The sequence below is a fragment of the Halichoerus grypus genome, chromosome 12 (assembly GCF_964656455.1).
Source record: "Halichoerus grypus chromosome 12, mHalGry1.hap1.1, whole genome shotgun sequence".
NCBI classification, from domain to species: Eukaryota; Metazoa; Chordata; class Mammalia; order Carnivora; family Phocidae; genus Halichoerus; species Halichoerus grypus.
The window spans coordinates 62,628,674-62,646,723 of record NC_135723.1 but is presented as its reverse complement, the minus strand read 5'-3'; the positions used below and the strand labels follow the sequence as shown (position 1 = coordinate 62,646,723).

The 18,050-nt window shown below is 38.7% G+C and overlaps 1 protein-coding gene across 5 annotated transcripts in view; it reads left to right on the top strand.

The window, feature by feature from the left end:
* The window catches only part of PDE1C (phosphodiesterase 1C), a 506,198-nt gene that overhangs the window by 395,639 nt on the left and 92,509 nt on the right, over positions 1 to 18,050 (top strand). For all 5 annotated transcript variants that reach the window (XM_036098663.2, XM_036098667.2, XM_078059427.1 and 2 more), the window contains exons 4-6: positions 11,033 to 11,146; positions 13,011 to 13,193; positions 14,418 to 14,484. In XM_036098663.2, the coding sequence (XP_035954556.2) occupies positions 11,033 to 11,146; positions 13,011 to 13,193; positions 14,418 to 14,484 (364 nt within the window). The remainder of the gene's footprint in view (positions 1 to 11,032; positions 11,147 to 13,010; positions 13,194 to 14,417; positions 14,485 to 18,050) is intronic.

Here is an 18,050-nt window from a genome sequence, read left to right as displayed (position 1 = left end):
TTACCTATTGGCAGACTGGCAGGATTTCATCTTCCCCCTGTACAGTCCCCAGCCTGGCCTGTGGTGGATTCTGAATGATGCTCTGGGTTTTCTTCTTCGTTCTTTGTATTTCTTTTTCCTGAAGAAAGCTGGCCAATAAAGTGGGTTCTTACATTAGCATCCTTTCCTCATAAGCTCTGCCCACCTAGAGTCATACTTTAGAGAAGCAGTGTTTTCCTTCAGGAATAAAGATTTTCCTAGCATAATTGTGCATCTTGCATTTTTTTTTTTTTTTTTTTTGCACTATCTCCTTTTAACAGAATGTGCGAGTTGAGTGACAGTAAAAACAAGTGAGAGATAAACTGGTTTTGAAGAAATATTTCTGTAGAAGACCAAGAAAGACTAGAGGGGACCACTTTCCAAATCACTGCATTATATTACTACGAGAACTCTGCAGGAACACGGTCAATATTGTGAAATCAAAAGGAATTGAAACTTGAACCCTGGGTTACTTGAATCCTGGAATACCATCAAAATAGAAGGCTTCTCTTGAACTGAACAGCGCTTTCTGTCTAGTGTTGACTGTCAGTGAGCTGGCATGTGTGTGCACACACACTCACTCACTCTCTCACCCACAAACATGCATCCTGAAAGGAGATTTGCTTTGTAGAACAGACAGTAGGAGAAGACTGAATATGCAGGTATGTTCCATGGTGTAGCTTCATGAAAACAAAAGGAATGCAAATATTCATCAGAACATCCACAGCAACCAAGAGAATGTGGGCATCCAAAGAATGGGCCCCTGCTGATGGACCAGAACAATCACATGTAGAAGAGGATAATTCAAAAGCAGTTTATATTTAGCTGCTTTAATTATTCTTGTGGCAGATTCCCTTGCCTACTTATGTTGTGCTTATATTAATATAAAAGGACAGGTGCACATCCTTACACATACCAGCTGGATGTTGAGAGGAGAAGGCTGGGATAGTGAGGTGGGAGAGGCACACAGGCCGGGAATTCAAAGCTTTGTAGTAAGTCTTGGTATTTGGGAGTATACGTTCTCCAGCTTTGTTCTTTTTTATTCAAAACCGTATTGGGTGTATTTGGTTGCATTTCCAAATAAATTTTAGAATCAGCCTGTCAGTTTCCATCAAATGACCTATGGAGAATTTGTTTGGGATTGCACTGAGTCTATAGATGAATTTAGGCAGAATTCATATTTCTTAAATACTGAGGTTTAAATTTATGAACATGGATTATTCTTTAATTTATTTAGGCCATTTAGATACCACTTAATAATATCTTACAGTTTTTCTCCATAGAGTTCTTTTTTGTCTTTTATCAGATTTATTTCTGTATACTTTTTATTTTGATGATTTTGTAGTAGTACTGTTTTCTAATTGTTTATTGCTGTTTATCCAGGGACCTTGCTAAATTCACCTTTTAATTATAATACTTTCTTTGCAAATTATTTTAGATATCCTGTCTATGTATGATTTTATCTATAGTAACAGTTTTATTTTTTCCTTTCCGGTCCGTATACGTTTTATTTCTTGTCTTTTCCTTCTTGAGCTGGTGAGAACTTCCCGTACAGGCTTGAAGGGAAGTAGTGGTAATAGATGTCCCCATATGAGCTAGCTCAACAGGAAAGCTTACCGTATTTCAGGATTATGTATGATGATGTTTTCTGTAACATTTTTGTTTTAAAGACCTAGTATCAGATTTAGGAAATTCACTTTTGCTCCTTCGTTGGGAAGATATTTATCATGAATAGGTATTTCCTCAAACACTTTTTCTAAATCTATTATGAAGATTGTATCATATAATTTTTTCTTTCATTCCTGTTAAAATAATGAATAATATTTATTCATTGATTTAAAATATTAAAGCAACCTTGCATTCTTGCAAAGCGTGCTTGGTGTTTGCTTTCCATTTTATTTATCTCTGGATTTAATTTGCTAAAATTTTGTTTAGGATTTTTGCATCTGTGTTTATGAGAGACTGGTCTGTAATTCTTTTCTTATAACATTCTCGTTTGGTTTTGGAAGCAAGAGTATGAGCTGGAAAATGTTTCCTCTTTTGCTTTTCTCTGGGAGATTGTGTTAGTTCTTCTTTGAATGGTTTAGATGAATTCACTGATAAAGTGATTTAGCACTGGAGTTTTCCTTGTGGTAAAATATGAAACTGTGCATTCAGTTTCTTCACTAGATACAGAAGTCTGCATGTTGTATCTTTTTTCTTATGTCTGTTTTGATAAGTTTTCATGGATTTTAAAGTTTCATCTAAATTTTTAAATGTATCTGCACAAAAGTATTTATATTTTTTAGTACTTTTTAAAATGTCTATAGGATCTGTAGTAATATTCTCTCTTTTATTCTTGATATTTGGTTATTTGTGCTTTTTTTTTTTTTGTCTTGATCAAGGCTTGTTTGACATCCATTTCATTAAGCTTCTCAATTATTTGGATTATTGAATATTCAATTAAGGTTTCTCTATTTACCTAGCTTTTGGCTTTGTTGATTTTTTTTTGAAGATTTTGGCTCAGTCGTTAAGCGTCTGCCTTTGGCTCGGGTCATGATTCCAGAGTCCTGGAATTGAGCCCCGCGTTGGGCTCCCTGCTCGGCGGGAAGCCTGCTTCTCCCTCTCCCACTCCCTCTGCTTGTGTCCCCTCTTTCACTGTGTGTCTCTCTGTCAAATAAATAAAATCTTAAAAAAAAAAAAAATTTATTTATTTATTTAAGAGAGGGAGAGAGCGCACAAGAAGGGGGGAGGGGCAGAGGAGAAGGAGAAGCAGACTTCCTGCCGAGCAGGGAGCTCCAGGCTCTCTGGATCCCAGGACCATGAGATGACATATGCCAAAGGCAGACACCTAAATGACCGAGCCACCCAGGCACTCCAGTTTTTGTTGTTGTTTTGTTGTTGTTATTTTGGCTTTGTTGGTTTTCTAAGTGTAAGTTTGTTTTCTACTTGATGAAGTTTTGTTTACTGTGTTTATTTTTTGCTATCATTTACTTTTTTTGGATTAATTTGTTTTCTGTTTCTTGAGATGGATTAACTTATTATTTTCCTAATTTCTTGAGATGGATAATGAAATCACTTATTTTCAGATTTTCTCCTTTTCTAATATATTTAGTTAAGTCTGTATATTTCCCTCTTAGCACTGCTTTACCTGTATGCCACAAGTTTTGATGTATCATATTTTCATTAACATTTAGAATTATTTTCTCATTTAATCTTTGACCCATGGTTATTTAGAAGTGTATTCCCAAATTTTCAAACATTTAGAATTCTTTCTTTCTTTCTTTCTTTCTTTCTTTCTCTCTCTTTCTTTTTAAAGATCTTATTTACTTGAGAGAGAGCACGAGTGGGGTGGGGGCGGGGCAGAGAGGGGGCAGAGGGAGAAGCAGACTCCCTGCTGAGCAGGGAGCCCTACACGTGGGGCTTGATCCCAGGACCTTGAGATGCTTAACTGACTGAGCCACCCAGGTGCCCCCAAACATTTAGAATATTTTAGATCACTTTTCTGTTATTGATTTCAGCCTGAGTTCCACTGTTGTTAAAGAACATTATCTGATTTCAGTTATTTGAAGTTTGTTGAGATTTTCTCTATAATCCAGCGTACGGTCAGTTTTGAGAACTGTTACACGTGCACTTGAAGGGAATACTGTACTCTGCAACTGGGTGTAGCGTTCAGTACATGTTCAATTAGGTCAATTTTGTTAATGATGTTATTTAAAGTCTTCTATAACCTTATTATTTCTTTTGCTAGTTAATAACTTATATAGAGAGGTATGTAAAAATATAGATATGCACTTAGGCACCTGGCTTTTTTTCTTAAGTGAAAGGGTAATTAGAGCTCAATAATCTATTTAAATCTATTTGAAAGCCTAAGCAAGTGTAACTGGGAACAATAAAAACAAAATTGTCTTTTATTTAGGAGATTAGCAAAAGGTAAAAGTTACAGAACTAGACTATTCTTGCCAGCCATCATTTTGATGGAATTCTTGCTTTTGGTTTGGAGGTCACTAAATCAGGAAACCACATGCCTAAAACTAGTCCTTTTTCAGAAATTATTAAAAGCAGTAATCCATACTACCACCAGACTCATGCAACACCCTACCACGGTGCTGTCACATGAGAGATTATATTCATACTGCACTGTTCAGGCTACAAAACAAGCCTCATTATAACAAAAATGTATAGAATTTTCCCACTTATTAAGTACCTGCACTCCTCTACTCTGCAGCTAGATTGATCTTTTAAAATGCAGATCTTGGGGCGCCTGGGTGGCTCAGTCATTAAGCGTCTGCCTTCGGCTCAGGTCATGGTCCCAGGTTCCTGGGATCGAGCCCCGCATCGGGCTCCCTGCTCCACGGGAAGCCTACTTCTCCCTCTCCCACTCCCCCTGCTTGTGTTCCCTCTCTCGCTGTGTCTCTCTATGTCAAATAAATAAATAAAATCTTTAAAAATAAATAAATAAAATGCAGATCTTATCATACCATTCCCCCACCCGATTTAAAAATTCTCCAGGGGATCCCCATTATCTCCAGGAAAAAATTAAATTTCTTCAGCTTGGCATAAGCCCACCAGGGTCTGGTTCCTTTCTGCCTTCTCCTAAAGTTTTATCTCTTCATATACCTGTAAGCTCCAGCTACCCATGGAATTCCCTGAATGGATCACAGTCTTCTGGCTGCTCCCTCGGTCCAGAGTTTGCCATTTTTTTAAATCCAATCTTGCTTGCCTGGCTGATACCTATGTGGCCTCTGGTGGCTCTGATGTCACCAGAGGCCACAAGAATTCCATCAAAATGATGGCTGGCCTTGTGTTTTGTACATTCCTCTCCTCTGTGCTTTCTTAGCACCCTTGTCACCTCGACCGTCATGCTTGCTGTGCCTTGCAGTAGCTGCAGATTAGCCTTCATCTTCCCTAATTAAGGGAAAGCACTGCATTTTCTCTCTCTGGATAGTTAGAGCCTGTCACAGTGCCCGCACTCAGAAAGCACCCAGCAAATTGTGAATGAGTGTTTCAAGCGCAGCCATCTTAATTAATTATAAAAACAAACAAATCGCCAGAAAAACACTCAGAGGGCACTAAAGCATACGCCTGAAGGTCACTTAGTGTATCCCATTTGGAGGAATTGTTTTAATTTACTTTCTATGGCATTTAGGTAGGTGGCAGGGGATGGGAGTGACGTGGAGGAAACAGGTGTGTGAAAAGCACACGGAGACGCCTTTGCGTTACAAATACACGGATGTGATGAACTGAAACATTGAGATTTTTATTCAAAACAGTTTGTAGGACTCATGATTCACTGGGACATGTACAGGAAGTGTTTTAAAAGATCCGTTCTTTCAAGCTAAACAAAGCCTGTCTGAGATAACAACCAACATTGGCCACCCTGGCGCTTTAGGAGCTACTAACCGTTCTCAGAGGGAATGGCCTTGGGCAGAAAGGACAGATAAATGAAAACATGTTTCCTGGCTTTTTAGTCCAGTTTATTTTTGCTCGGTAGGCTTTTCTGATGATTTCATTGTAGTTGTGTCTAAAGCTCAATGCACGTGTGTGCTTTCAAGGCATAGTATTGTAGGGTTTTGGGGATCTCACTTGGGTGGGGAATAATGCTTCATCTATTGTAGGGCAGTTTTCTGGATTATGAAGTTGAGTCAAAAAGTTATTTCCTGGGGCACCCGGGTGTCTCAGTCTGGTTAAGCATCCGGCTCTTGATCTCAGCTCAGGTCAATGTCTCAGGGTTGTGAAATCAAGCCCGGCGCTGGGCTCCACGCCGGGTGTGGAGCCTACTTAAAAAAGAAAAAGTTATTTCCTAATAAAATCAACCCCACTGGCTCTAGAATTATCTTTGTGGGGGAAAAAAAGAAGACCTCTTTTCTACTCCAACATTCTTTCATATTCCAAAATACAGCATTTGGCATTTCCTTCCTTAGTTCCTCTCTTCTGACGCTTTTATGCATTTCAAATAATGGCATAGTCTCAAGGTAACTCAGCATCCAGGACTTGCCCTGGGCTTGAAGGCACAGAAAACTGAAGAAACACAGCATTTCATCATATGCCTTGTAGCTGGGAAGCCGTAGAAAACAGAGTTTCTGGGGAGAAATAGAAGACTCACGTAAAGCTGCTGTGGCTCATCCAGAACGAAATTATACACTATCCTAACAGAAAGGCATGTTGCCAAAGCTTGAAAGCATAAGCTATTCCTAAAATGGTGTTGCACTTCTATATTGGAACTATCATCTGGCAGCCACGGTGACAGAAATGGATGGAGTGCTGGAAACTATGAACATTCACTCAGAAGAGAGACTTTATTATTGTTATTGTTGTATATTTCCCTTTTCCCTCCTTCAACTTTCTCCCTCCCTCCCTTCCTTTAGGTGGCTGAAGCAAAATTACATATGAATAGTATTAAATAGCTCGTTATAGAGTACAACTTACCATGGGATCTGTCCTTGGGGACGTAGGCTTTTGGGTGAAATGAACCCATATGGAAAAACATCCAGACAGATTTCAGGAGGAGACCAAAGGAAGGCATCCGAGCCTTCCTGCTTTAGCTAGTGTTCTCCAAGGTTAACAAAAATGCTTTATAACATGTCTATGAGATACTTTATAACATGGCTATTTTCAGACAACCCTTCTTAAGATGGATTCAGATCTAGGGAAAACCTGTACTGTGATGGAAAATAGGGAAGGATGCCTCCTTATTCCCAGAAACTTCAGGAAATTTTTTAAATTTTTGAGTCTAGTTGATGGCAGTGATGAAAGCGCTCATTTGAAACTCTTCCATTCACGAAGCAGCAATTTCACCAAGAGGTAGGTGGTAGGTAGGGAAGGACAGGGCATCATGTTCCAGGAGGGATAAAGAGGAGAGGGTGGACTGAGGGACCAATGGAGGAACACCCACCTGAACGCTCTCTTCGAGCTCACCAATACTTGACAATAAGGACTGGATTCTTCTAGGGCTTGTGTGGCAGCTGCAGAAAGCATAAAGCCAGCAACTATGTGGAGAGGGACAGGTATGGATTATATCTGATGGATGTCGGTCCAAATAGGAGCTAGGTGTCTAAAAAGTTGGTCACCATTTACTTTTTTTTTTTTTAAAGTTCAGATAGTCTTTCTATTGTCATGTTTTTTCTTTTTTAATTTCTTTTCCTGTCTCAGTACATTTGCCTTTTATTACATCATGATTTCAGCTTTCATCTTTGTTTCACAGATCCATGTTCTCCTGAATTTTATGGAGCACAAAGTAGACGTTCCCTAAAGTTTACTTCTGTTGCCGTTAGTACATTTTATTTTCAAAAGTGAGTCCTTTCTCTGCATTTTGAGTGCTGTATTCTCTGCGTTCTTTAATGCTCACTCTTTTTGTTGATATATGTATTTTTTCTGTTTAGTTGTTCTTGAATAAAGAGAGGTGAATGCCAGCTGGGTGTTCTCCATAAACACAGGGACCGTGTTCTAGGTTTCCTTTATGTCTGCCAGGGTGTTGATAGAATCTCTCGCTCATCGCATAAGCCAGAGAAACGGGAGTAGATATGAATTTCTAGTACGTCGTATGCATCCTAACCGTACTTTGTTCTGTATTGTTTCTTCTCTGGATTTGTTGAAGCCGCTGGGTTATGGGTTTGCCTCTGTTCACAGCCTTCTGTCAGGGCAGACCTTCACACGTGCCTGTGCCTGTGTGTGTGGTACTACTGGTGACTACGTGAGGATGGAGCCCCACACTGTTGGTTTTCTGCTCCTTGTGGCACTGAGCCTGGGACTTTCCAGGGGAGATGGTTGTCAGTGCTCTGATCTGAACTGTCGAGTGGGATTGCAGGTGATGCATTCCCTGGGCGCCTCACTCCTGCTTTGGCCTAGGGCCCTGGCTGCCAGATTCCAGGATGGTATGAAGCTCTTCTAGACTTGCTTACCCCGATATTGTGCTTTCCCAGGAGTGGGAATCGTTAATAATCGTGGATTCAAAGCAATACTCTATATGATGTTCTTGATCATTTCAATTGTTTTTGACTCATTATAATTGGTTTTTAGTTCATGAAAGTGACGTAGGAAGCCCTTCTACTAGGAATAGGAGCTTCTCTTAGGAAAAGAAGTGACAGTCATTTTTATTTACTTGACCTTGCATAATTAGCATTATATTTCATCTGCCACTTTTAAAAATATCGTTTGAAACTACTTGCCTATTTTGTAAAGACGGGCTTAGTTAAATCTAGGTCACGAATCCACAGTCCATTTAATGGGAGACCCAGGAATCTACTCCCACCCTTGAAAGATCACTATCCTAGAATATGCCTTCAAGTTTTTTGTTTTTGTTTTTTGGAAAATCATATTAATGATGAAGTTTTGAACTTGTCCACACCTGAGAATATATTTATTGGCATTTCTACTAAATATAGATCTAGGCGTAGATATTTTAAATTACACCACATTATTCTCAAAAAATGGTATTACTGTTAAATGGCTTTCTGGTATCTGGCATGGTAGAATTCTATGGCCAACTTACATTTCTGTTACTTTGTAAGTCGTATATTTTATTTTCTAAGATTTGCAAGTTCTTTTCTCTATTGTTTGAAATAAAAAATTACAACAGCATATAATCGATGTTTTTATGTATTTTTTTTCTGGTTTTATCTGATCCCTTTTCATCTGCTTATAAAGATTTTTCTTCAGTCTAGGAAAACTTATTTGATTAAAGCTACTTGAGTTTGTTTATTTCTTATGGAAGCCCTATTACAGGTGGACAAGATCATCTGGTTCTTATTTCTATTAGTCTTAGATTTTGCCTAGTCATTTTTTACTTTTTGTTGTTTTCCTCTTAGGTTTTGAGAATTGACATGGATCCTATTATAGAGTCATGTCAATTCCCGGTAGAATCTTCAAGCCCCAAATGAAGGGAGAAAATAAAAAAATTCTTAAATTTACCCTCATTTTACTTTGCCAGTTGAGAGTCCAGACAGCTTGGGGGTAGTTGGGCCCCTGGAGGTGAGAGTCAAAATTAGAGGCAAGCCTAGCCAGGAATGTGTTTTGCTAAAGAGCTTCCAGTCCTTATTTGGAATAGCTCTCAGGGCTCACAGCTACAATCTCCCCATTCTTTGGCAGACTGGCTGTCCACTCTGTGTGAGTGACTGGTAAGCCCTTCCATGCCAACTCCCTGTCCTGCTGCCCCTGAAACCCAGAACACTTCCTAATGGGAGCCACAGGGCTGATCCTCACCTCCAGGCCCACAGAGGGCTCTGCTGGTTTCCCTGTTACATGCTGGAGATTCACAAATCAGGTAGTGACCACCCTCAGTCTAATTTCTACGGTATTTTACATCGTTGAAATTCCTTGGAATTTCTTTTGTATGGCTGATCCTACTGTTGAAGGTTGATCCAGAGTTTTTCCTCAATCTTTATTGCTGATCATTTTCATGGAGATCTGGAGGGGAGTAGTTTACACCTTGCCAAGAAGTGAACTACTCTCTCTTATGATGGCAAATCTTGAGGATATTTTGAAGTCAGGAAAGTGGAAACAGCCTTGGGAGATGGAGACTTGACACTAATCTTAAGTATATTGCTAGGATGTTTCCCATCTGGTTGCCTGTGATGATCAAGGTCACTGAATAACAACAATGGCAATAATGGTAATAATTGCCTTTATAAAAACAACCAGGAAAGGGGAGATGTTGGTCAAAGAGTATAGACTTTTAGTTTTAAGATGTAAAAGTTCTGGGGATCTGATTTGTTTTGGTGATTATAGCATGGTGATTATAGTTAGCAACTTACTAGTTTCAAGTATTGTATACTTGAAAGTTGCTGAGAGTTAAATCTTAAATGTTCTCACCATGAAAAAAGTTATAATTGTATGAGGTGTTGGATGTGTTAACTAACCTTATTGTGGTAATCATTTTGAAATATATATGTGTATCAAATCACCGTGTTGTACACCTTACACAATGTGATATGTTAATTATATTAAATAAGGCTAGAAAAAACCCACATGGTTGATGTGAATATATTATGATTTAATCTTTATATCAACTTAGAACATTTGATGCTTGGATCTCCATCTTTTAGCTGACACTCAGAGAAGTTAAATATCTTGCCTGGTATTACATAGCTAATATGTTGTGATGTGGGGCTCAAACCCAAGGTTGTCCTCAAAGCTTCTGTTCTTTCCTTTGCTGGCTGTCAAATGGCCTGAGGAGTTGTCCAGCCTCCACATCTTTGGTATTTACAGTGTTCTCAGTTACTGGACTTTGATCATCTCTTGTCATTTTATTGCTCTCATATATACTAACCCCTTCTCTGTGGGGTAATGTTGATATAAATAAGATAGCCTATATTATCATTTCTCTTACACTGTCTGGAACACTTGACTAGCAGCGGGGGATGATCTTGTCTTTAATACTTTGGTTTACTATCCAGCCTTTCTCTCTCTCTCTCTCTCTTTTTTTTTTTTCTTTAAAGCTGGGGTATTTATTTGCCCCTAGAGGAATTCCTCCTGTCCTGTAAAATAGTTTATCTTCAGGTATTCCTTATGTAGCCCTCTATGGGTATTTTGGTGCTCTGAATCTCCTCACCTGTCTTAGAATACCCATTGACCATGAGGTTGCTCACGCAGGCTCATGAGGCCGGTCACTGCTGAATGAACACAGTATAATCTTTAATATGGCAGAATCTCAAGTGGTATTTTGTGATGTTGGTGCTGCTCATGCTTTACTACATCCAATGAGAACAAAAAAATTCAAATTAGAGAAGCAGCAAAATCATTGCTAATTTAGGGAATTCCTAGAAAGATAAAAGACAGCTAGAAAGTTTCGGGGGTGGTCTGTGCCTGGTGGATGAGAACATTTTTGTTCTTGCTTCACAATGGCAAAAATGTATGTATTTATTTTATAACTTGAGAAATACCAGTATTTCTCAGCTCCCTCATTAGATTTGTATTTTCCTTCCAGGTAAACTGGAATAAATAAAAACATTCTATGGCTGTAAAATGTGTCGCTGTAATTGTGGGATTATTCTTTGTTCCTTCTATTCTAATTTAATCATGTCTTTTTTCCCCCTAGGTTACGGTCTTTGGTCAAACAATTAGAGAGAGGTGAGGCTTCGGTGGTAGATCTTAAGAAGAATTTGGAACATGCGGCCACAGTGCTCGAATCTGTGTACATTGATGAAACCAGGTAAGCTAAACATGACAAGACGTGAGTACACTGAGGGTCAGTTCTCTGTTATGTGGCTTTTCTGAAATGTCCCCCTTGGCCTGTAGTGGGGTAGTGCTCAAATGATGGGTGACGGAGCTTTCGTTTCCACAAAACGAAATTTGGACCTCTCCTAGCCTTGGTGCCTCCTCATCTGAGAAAGGAGCTAACTGAACTTTTCTCACATGGCCATTATGATAATGGAGTGAGATAATGTAAGAGGAGAAGAAGTGATTTTTAAAAATATGGTAAGATTTCTTATCAAGTGTAGAGTTCCACTGTACTAATTGCACACTGTTAGCCTCAGCCTAAAAGTTATGTTCATGTGTTAATTCACATTGTCTTTTAAGTGGAGGTTCCTGAAGTGACGATAAAGCATTTATCCTCTTAAGGACCCAGAATTCCTCCTGCAATCTTGAGTGTTACCAATTTTCTTAATAGACTCTTTCCACCTGAATTATCCAAATGTATTAAAGCACTTCCTGTCACCAAATGCATTTGAAAGTAGCAAAAGAACTTTTCTTTCGAAAAATGTTAACCTGGTGAATTTAAAAGGCTTTTTTTCTCTTTCCTAATTCAGGCTCCTCTATCAGTCTTAACTTCTCTATGCCAGATTCCAATCTGAAAGGATTTCCCAGTAATCTAAGAATTAGTATGCATGTGGTTTAGTTTTTGGTGACTTGCTTGGTTCCTAATTTAAGGAAATTTGATATCATAGTTTTTTCCAAATGTTACATTTTCTCCCCCGCCCCCCAACTGATGTGTCTAAAGGAAAAAAAAAAACAACAATCTTTTTTTAAAACTTTTTATTGATACCTGTTTACATTACTTATTTTTAGTAGGGCTTAATATAAGTATAAAATGCAATTTTATTTTAACTTATTATTATTTATGTTCTCTTCTGGTGGTCTGACCTATGAACAAGTTTGAAAAATCAGCCAAGCACATCTTACAGATGACTTAAATCACTGAGCTCAAATAAAGAACTGCATTATTTTGGAAATTTTGCTTGAATTTAGAATTTACACTTCTGTAATGTTCTATCAAACTAGAAGGAATATCAGTTGATATCATTTTGGTTTATTACTTCAGAGGACTGGGTTGATGTGATTTGGGTAATGTTTTACAAAGTCTTTCTTTTTCTTTTTTAAATTTTTAATTTTTTAAAAAAATTATTTTTATTTTATTTTATCTTAAATTTATTTTTATTAAAGATTTATTTTATTTATTTATAACTGATGTATAACTTTGTGTACTTTAAGTTGTACAATGTGGTGATTTAATGCACTTATATATTGTAATATGATGACCACCAGAGCATTAGCTAACACCTCTATAATGCCACAGAATCTTCATGATTTTTTTGTGCTGGGAACAATTAAGATCTGGTCTCTTAGCAACTTTGAAGTTTGTGATGCAGTATTGTTGTCTATAGCAAAGTCTTTAAATGTTCTTTTTTTTTAAACACAAAATAATGCCACATGGTCCATCTATGAAAACCTCCCTGTGAATGCATTTTTAAATGGAAGATTTAGATCCCATTCAAATTCCACAAACCTAGGAATAAAGATACTGGGTGCTCCTTAGAGCCTGAGATGGAGCATTTTTGACTTTCTCTGATTTCTTTGTTTCTTTGTGCAGTCTGGTAGAGAGAACCATCCTGAAACATAATGGTGAGCTTTTACAAGCCTTACCAAAAAGGTGCTGTATTTTTTGTGGCCGTTTTTATTTGGTTTCTTTGTACCTGTGGAGGCAGGTGGGGTGGAAAGAGGGAGCAGCCATTGTGAACAGAGAGCTCTAACTTCAGATGCAATCTCAGTGTCCTGGTTGTGTTTCTTGCATTCAGGCGACTCCTGGATACGGAGGATGAGCTCAGTGACATTCAGTCAGATGCAGTGCCTTCTGAGGTCCGAGACTGGCTGGCCTCCACCTTCACGAGGCAGATGGGGATGATGCTCAGGAGGAGCGAGGAGAAGCCACGGTTCAAGAGCATCGTCCACGCAGTGCAGGCTGGGATATTTGTGGAGAGGTAAAGAGGGCTGTCAGTCAGCGACCAAAGCAGCAAAAGGGACACCAGTTTCCAATAACTGGAAGCTTTGCTTTGATGTAATTTTTGTATCTGTATAAACACTGAAAATTTCTGGTGGAAATAGATAGTCTTGAAGGAGAGATTGCCAAAACATATTTATTTAATCTTTGTAGCATCATTAGGACAAGACTTTGCCTTTGCTCAGAATTCTTTTTGTTAACTAGATAAGATTTGGTTTAAGTTCAGTCTCCCATTTTTTAAAAAAGGACATCATCTAATCCATCATCCTTTGACATATGTGGAACAGGGCAGGGATGCCTTGAGGTTGTTGACCCGGGAGGGGGGACAGTTCATTTAAAGGCTTTGAGTTCCCCATGACGCTTTCCAATTTTGTTAGCCATTTTGCTCTTTAATTAAATTGCCCCTTCCCCAGAAATAGATTCCAGAAATTGATTTATTCTTCCTATAATCCTTATTACACAAATCAATTTATTCTTCCTATAATCCTTATTGTACATCTACAGGTTTTAGAAATGCCACATTCAGTTCGAAGTTCACCTGGGACATTTCCCTTCTTGTTTTTGACAGTTCTAAAGAACAAGCTCTTCCAAATGGGTTGCCCATAGGAGTTCCTCATTCAGGTTGAAGTACTACTTTGCATACTATCCATGCTGTACTATAATTCACTTCTAGTAGAAGAAGTGACCCATTTTAATAATTGAATTTACAACTTGGGGCCCGTCGATTAATTTTTTTTTTTTTTAGTGAGTTCTTTTTTTTTTTTTTTTTAAGATTTTATTTATTTATTTGACAGAGAGAGAATGAGAGAGAAAGCACATGAGAGGGGGGAGGGTCAGAGGGAGAAGCAGACTCCCTGCCGAGCAGGGAGCCCGATGCGGGACTCGATCCAGGGACTCCAGGATCATGACCTGAGCGGAAGGCAGTCGTTTAACCAACTGAGCCGCCCAGGCGCCCCCCGTCGATTGATTTTTTTTTTTGTTTCCAATGATTCATGTATTTGGGATTGCTTTAATTTCTCTTGATTGTAACCCTTTCTTAGGTCACTTGAGTGACTATGAAAAATGTTATAAAAAAACTGTTATGTTTTTTGGTTCACCCAATGACATGACTTCTCATATTTGTCAGTACTTAGTGTAAGTCTGTGGCCTGTTAATTCTTTTTCATAAGATATAATATTGCATGTTTCCCCTCTGACTTTGCCAGAATGTATAGACGAACATCCAACATGGTTGGACTGAGCTACCCACCAGCTGTTATTGAAGCATTAAAGGTAATACCAGAGAAAAGGTCTGACAGTGTACATGGTATCTTATAAAAAGTAGTTACATTTGTTGTTAGAAAATAAGAGGCTTTCATTTATGGTTCACTTACAGGTTTCCCAGTCATCCCTGACTTATTTCTTTCATTATTTTTTACTTATCTGTTCTTGCAGTATCATGATCTTTTTGCCTTTGACTTGTTATTTATTTTTTTTTTAAATCAAACTGTGCAAGTCTCATTTCTTTCTACATCACCATCAGGGGGATCTTTGGTGATTGTAGTTGTATCATTATCTGATTATCTACTCTAAGTCCATTTTGTAGATGAGGAAACTGAGACTTAGTGAGATTTTTAAAAAGATACAGTTAGTTAATCAGAGGCAGAAGAACTAAGGTGTGATACCAGAGTTCCAATCACATAGTAAGCTCTCAGTAACATTTTACTGCCTGAATGTGTGTCCCCAGAACCTGTATATCCTACTATTTACCCAAGACTCTCACAGAGCCCGGAAGTTCAGTGGGAAGTTACACAGGTGTTTGAGTTACAATGAGCTCAATCTTGCAGAACTACTCCCACTCACGCAAGCTCTTAGAATTGTATAGAATATTCTCTAAGAGCCTCAAAGTGGATTCTTATGTATGTGTCAGTTCAGATCCACTGGTTTAAAGTCATCCTGGCTGTGCTAAAGCTGATTTGGCTTCTGGATTTGAGGGTGGGGCTGTGCTAAGGGCGAGGATCACTTGGCTGGTTGACATGGCATGATGTCTATACACAGAATCGAGTCATCCATTTGCTCAGGGACATCCTAGCATACTGACTAGTATGTGTGTGTGTGTGTGTGTGTGTGTGTGTGTGTGTGTGTGTGTGTTAAGATTTATTTATTTATTTATTTATTTTAGAGAAAGAGAGCATAAGTGGGAGGGACAGAGGGAGAGGGAGAGAGAACCTCAGACTCCCTGCTGAGTGTGGAGCCTGACGTGGGGCTCGATCCCACGACCCTGGGATCATGACTTCAGCCAAAACCAAGAGTAGGACACTTAACCAACTGTGCAACCCAGGTTCCCCATTCTGACTATTGTTACGGCTATCGGTTGTCTATCTCTAAAAACTGAAACATGTATTACCTGATGATATTTTCAGAAGTTAACTTAAATTACCTACTCATAGAATCAGGGATGGGAGAGCTTCATGATCAACTTAATGTCAAGAAAGACTTTTAGGGCCATTTTGATTTTGTATTTCAGTCTCTTTCTCTTGCCTCAAAGACATTCACTAGTTGAATTTGTGAGACCTTATATTCAGATTCTCAGTTGTCCATTTTCTTTCTCTCTTTTTTTTTAACTACCTTTATTTTTTTTTTAAGATTTTATTTATTTATTTGAGACAGAGAGAGAGAGCAGGGAGAAGGGCAGAGGGAGAAGCAGACTCCCCGCTGAGCGGGGAGCCCGATGCGGGACTCGATCCTGGGACTCCAGGATCATGACCTGAGCCAAAGACAGACGCTTAACCGACTGAGCCACCCAGGCCCCTGTCCATTTTCTGTCTCTTAACTCATCCTAAGAACAGGAAAGATGCTCAAGAAGGATGCAGCAAGAAGACACATGTTTCCTCTCACTCCTCTTTGGTCTCCCCACCAGTGCCCAGTGCACCCAGTGTAATTTACAGCCACATTTCCCATGTAATCAGTGAAATCACTGCATGAGATCTGATGTTTCATAACACCCACTAGGAAGCTGCATTGATATTCATAACCAAACCCAAAACATTCAATGAAAGTCTTAGGGACATTAAAAGAATCCTTTATATTTAATTTCTTCTCTTATCACGAACATAAATACAGATGTTTATACCAGTATTAAGAAATTTATAAAAATATTTCCTCTAGACTGGAGAATCTTTTCTATGCAAAATAATTGAAGAAAATGTGGAGCAACCTGGGATATGCATGAATTGTTATTTCATGCTTAGGGAAAAGTCATTCTCAGAAGCACACATGTCTTTCTGAGGGGAAAGGAACCTAGATGATTCAGACCAGGAATGAGTGCTAACTCTCCAAACTGCTACCCTTCTGCACAATTATTGAGGATAATATGCGTAAGGCTAGAGCTGCACTTTCTCTTGATCCTGTCCCCTATTTACTAGGGGAGTTTAAGATCTTTTTACAATGTAGTATTTCCCCCCCTCCCTAGACTCTGGTTTAATCTGCAGTGGATTGAAGATGAGTTGGCGGGATCACACAGATATTTTCTTTTTTTAGGTAGTACCTGTTAAAAAACGGTTATTTCTACTACACTGCCAGCAGTTCATATGGAATGGCCATTACTTTCTTCTATTATAGGAAATTTCCCCCAAACTGAGAGAATACAATTCAATAAAATAACCATCATGCCATGGTCATGTTAACCTTTGTGATTAATGTAAGAACATGGCATGAAATCACATTTAAGTAAGAGAATAATTAACTGCCACCAATCTCTAAATTTGACATATGTTGCTCTTCTGTTTTTTTAATTTTTTCCATCCAATATATGCTAGCTTCTGATTTGGGGAGTTTTATCTCTAGGCTTTTGAGGTGGGGTTATTGGAATTATAGAAGTGTATTATTGTTTAGAAGGCGTCTGTTGTGTAACTTAGGAAGGGACACCCTGGGTAGACTCTAGGTTTAAAGTGGGAGGAAGAGAGGAGGTTCAGGCTTCCATTACTTTAGACTCATAAGAAGTTCCTGAAGTTTTTCCTCGAGAATGGGCCTTGGGCCATGTTTGGTAAGAGAGGCTTAAGACGGTTAAAGACAGTTAAACTAGGTGCTTGTTAAAAAATGCAGATTCTAGGTCCCAGGCCAGGATTCTGCAAGTCCCTCAGCTGAGAATCAGCATTTTTTTCCTGAGCACCCCAGGTGGTTCTGAAGAACATGAAAATTTGAGAATCACAGCTAAGTCCCTTTTAAAAATGAGTAACAGGAGAGAACATGCCGCCGACTATTCACACTCATCCTCCTATTTCTCTAAGTTCTAATATTCTGAATAAATCATGACTTCTTACTGTGATCATTTCTGTATTTTCAGTGATAGCCTTTCTCTTTTTTATTCATTCTGGAGAATAAGAGTAAAAATTGCAGACGTGACAAAATGTTTTCTCACCTATTGAGTTGTCACTGGACTTTTCCTTAGGACTAATGGATGTCATGACAACGTCAATTTTAGAAGTTAAGGTGAAGCTTTAGGTCTTGGGTTAATCTTAAATGGCCCCACTATCTATGGCTTAGGCCCTATTGGGGTATTTAGGACATGAGGCCTGGGTCACAGCATATATTCATTGAGTTTACAATCTCATCTGTTGACAATGATGCCAGTGGGGTTATTACCTGGTTCTGCTACCAAATGACATTAGATGCTTCCTTTCATCTCTCTGAGGTAGCCATCTGTAAAAGTGGGAAAAGTAACACCTATTTCTAGGGTTGTGAGGATTAGCAAATGTCTATAAATACTTCTCACTGTGCCTGGCACAGAAAATGTGCTCAGCTTGTAGCAATTTCTTTAGTTGTTATAATGGAGGAGAAATGCTAGAAGGCTGAGGTGA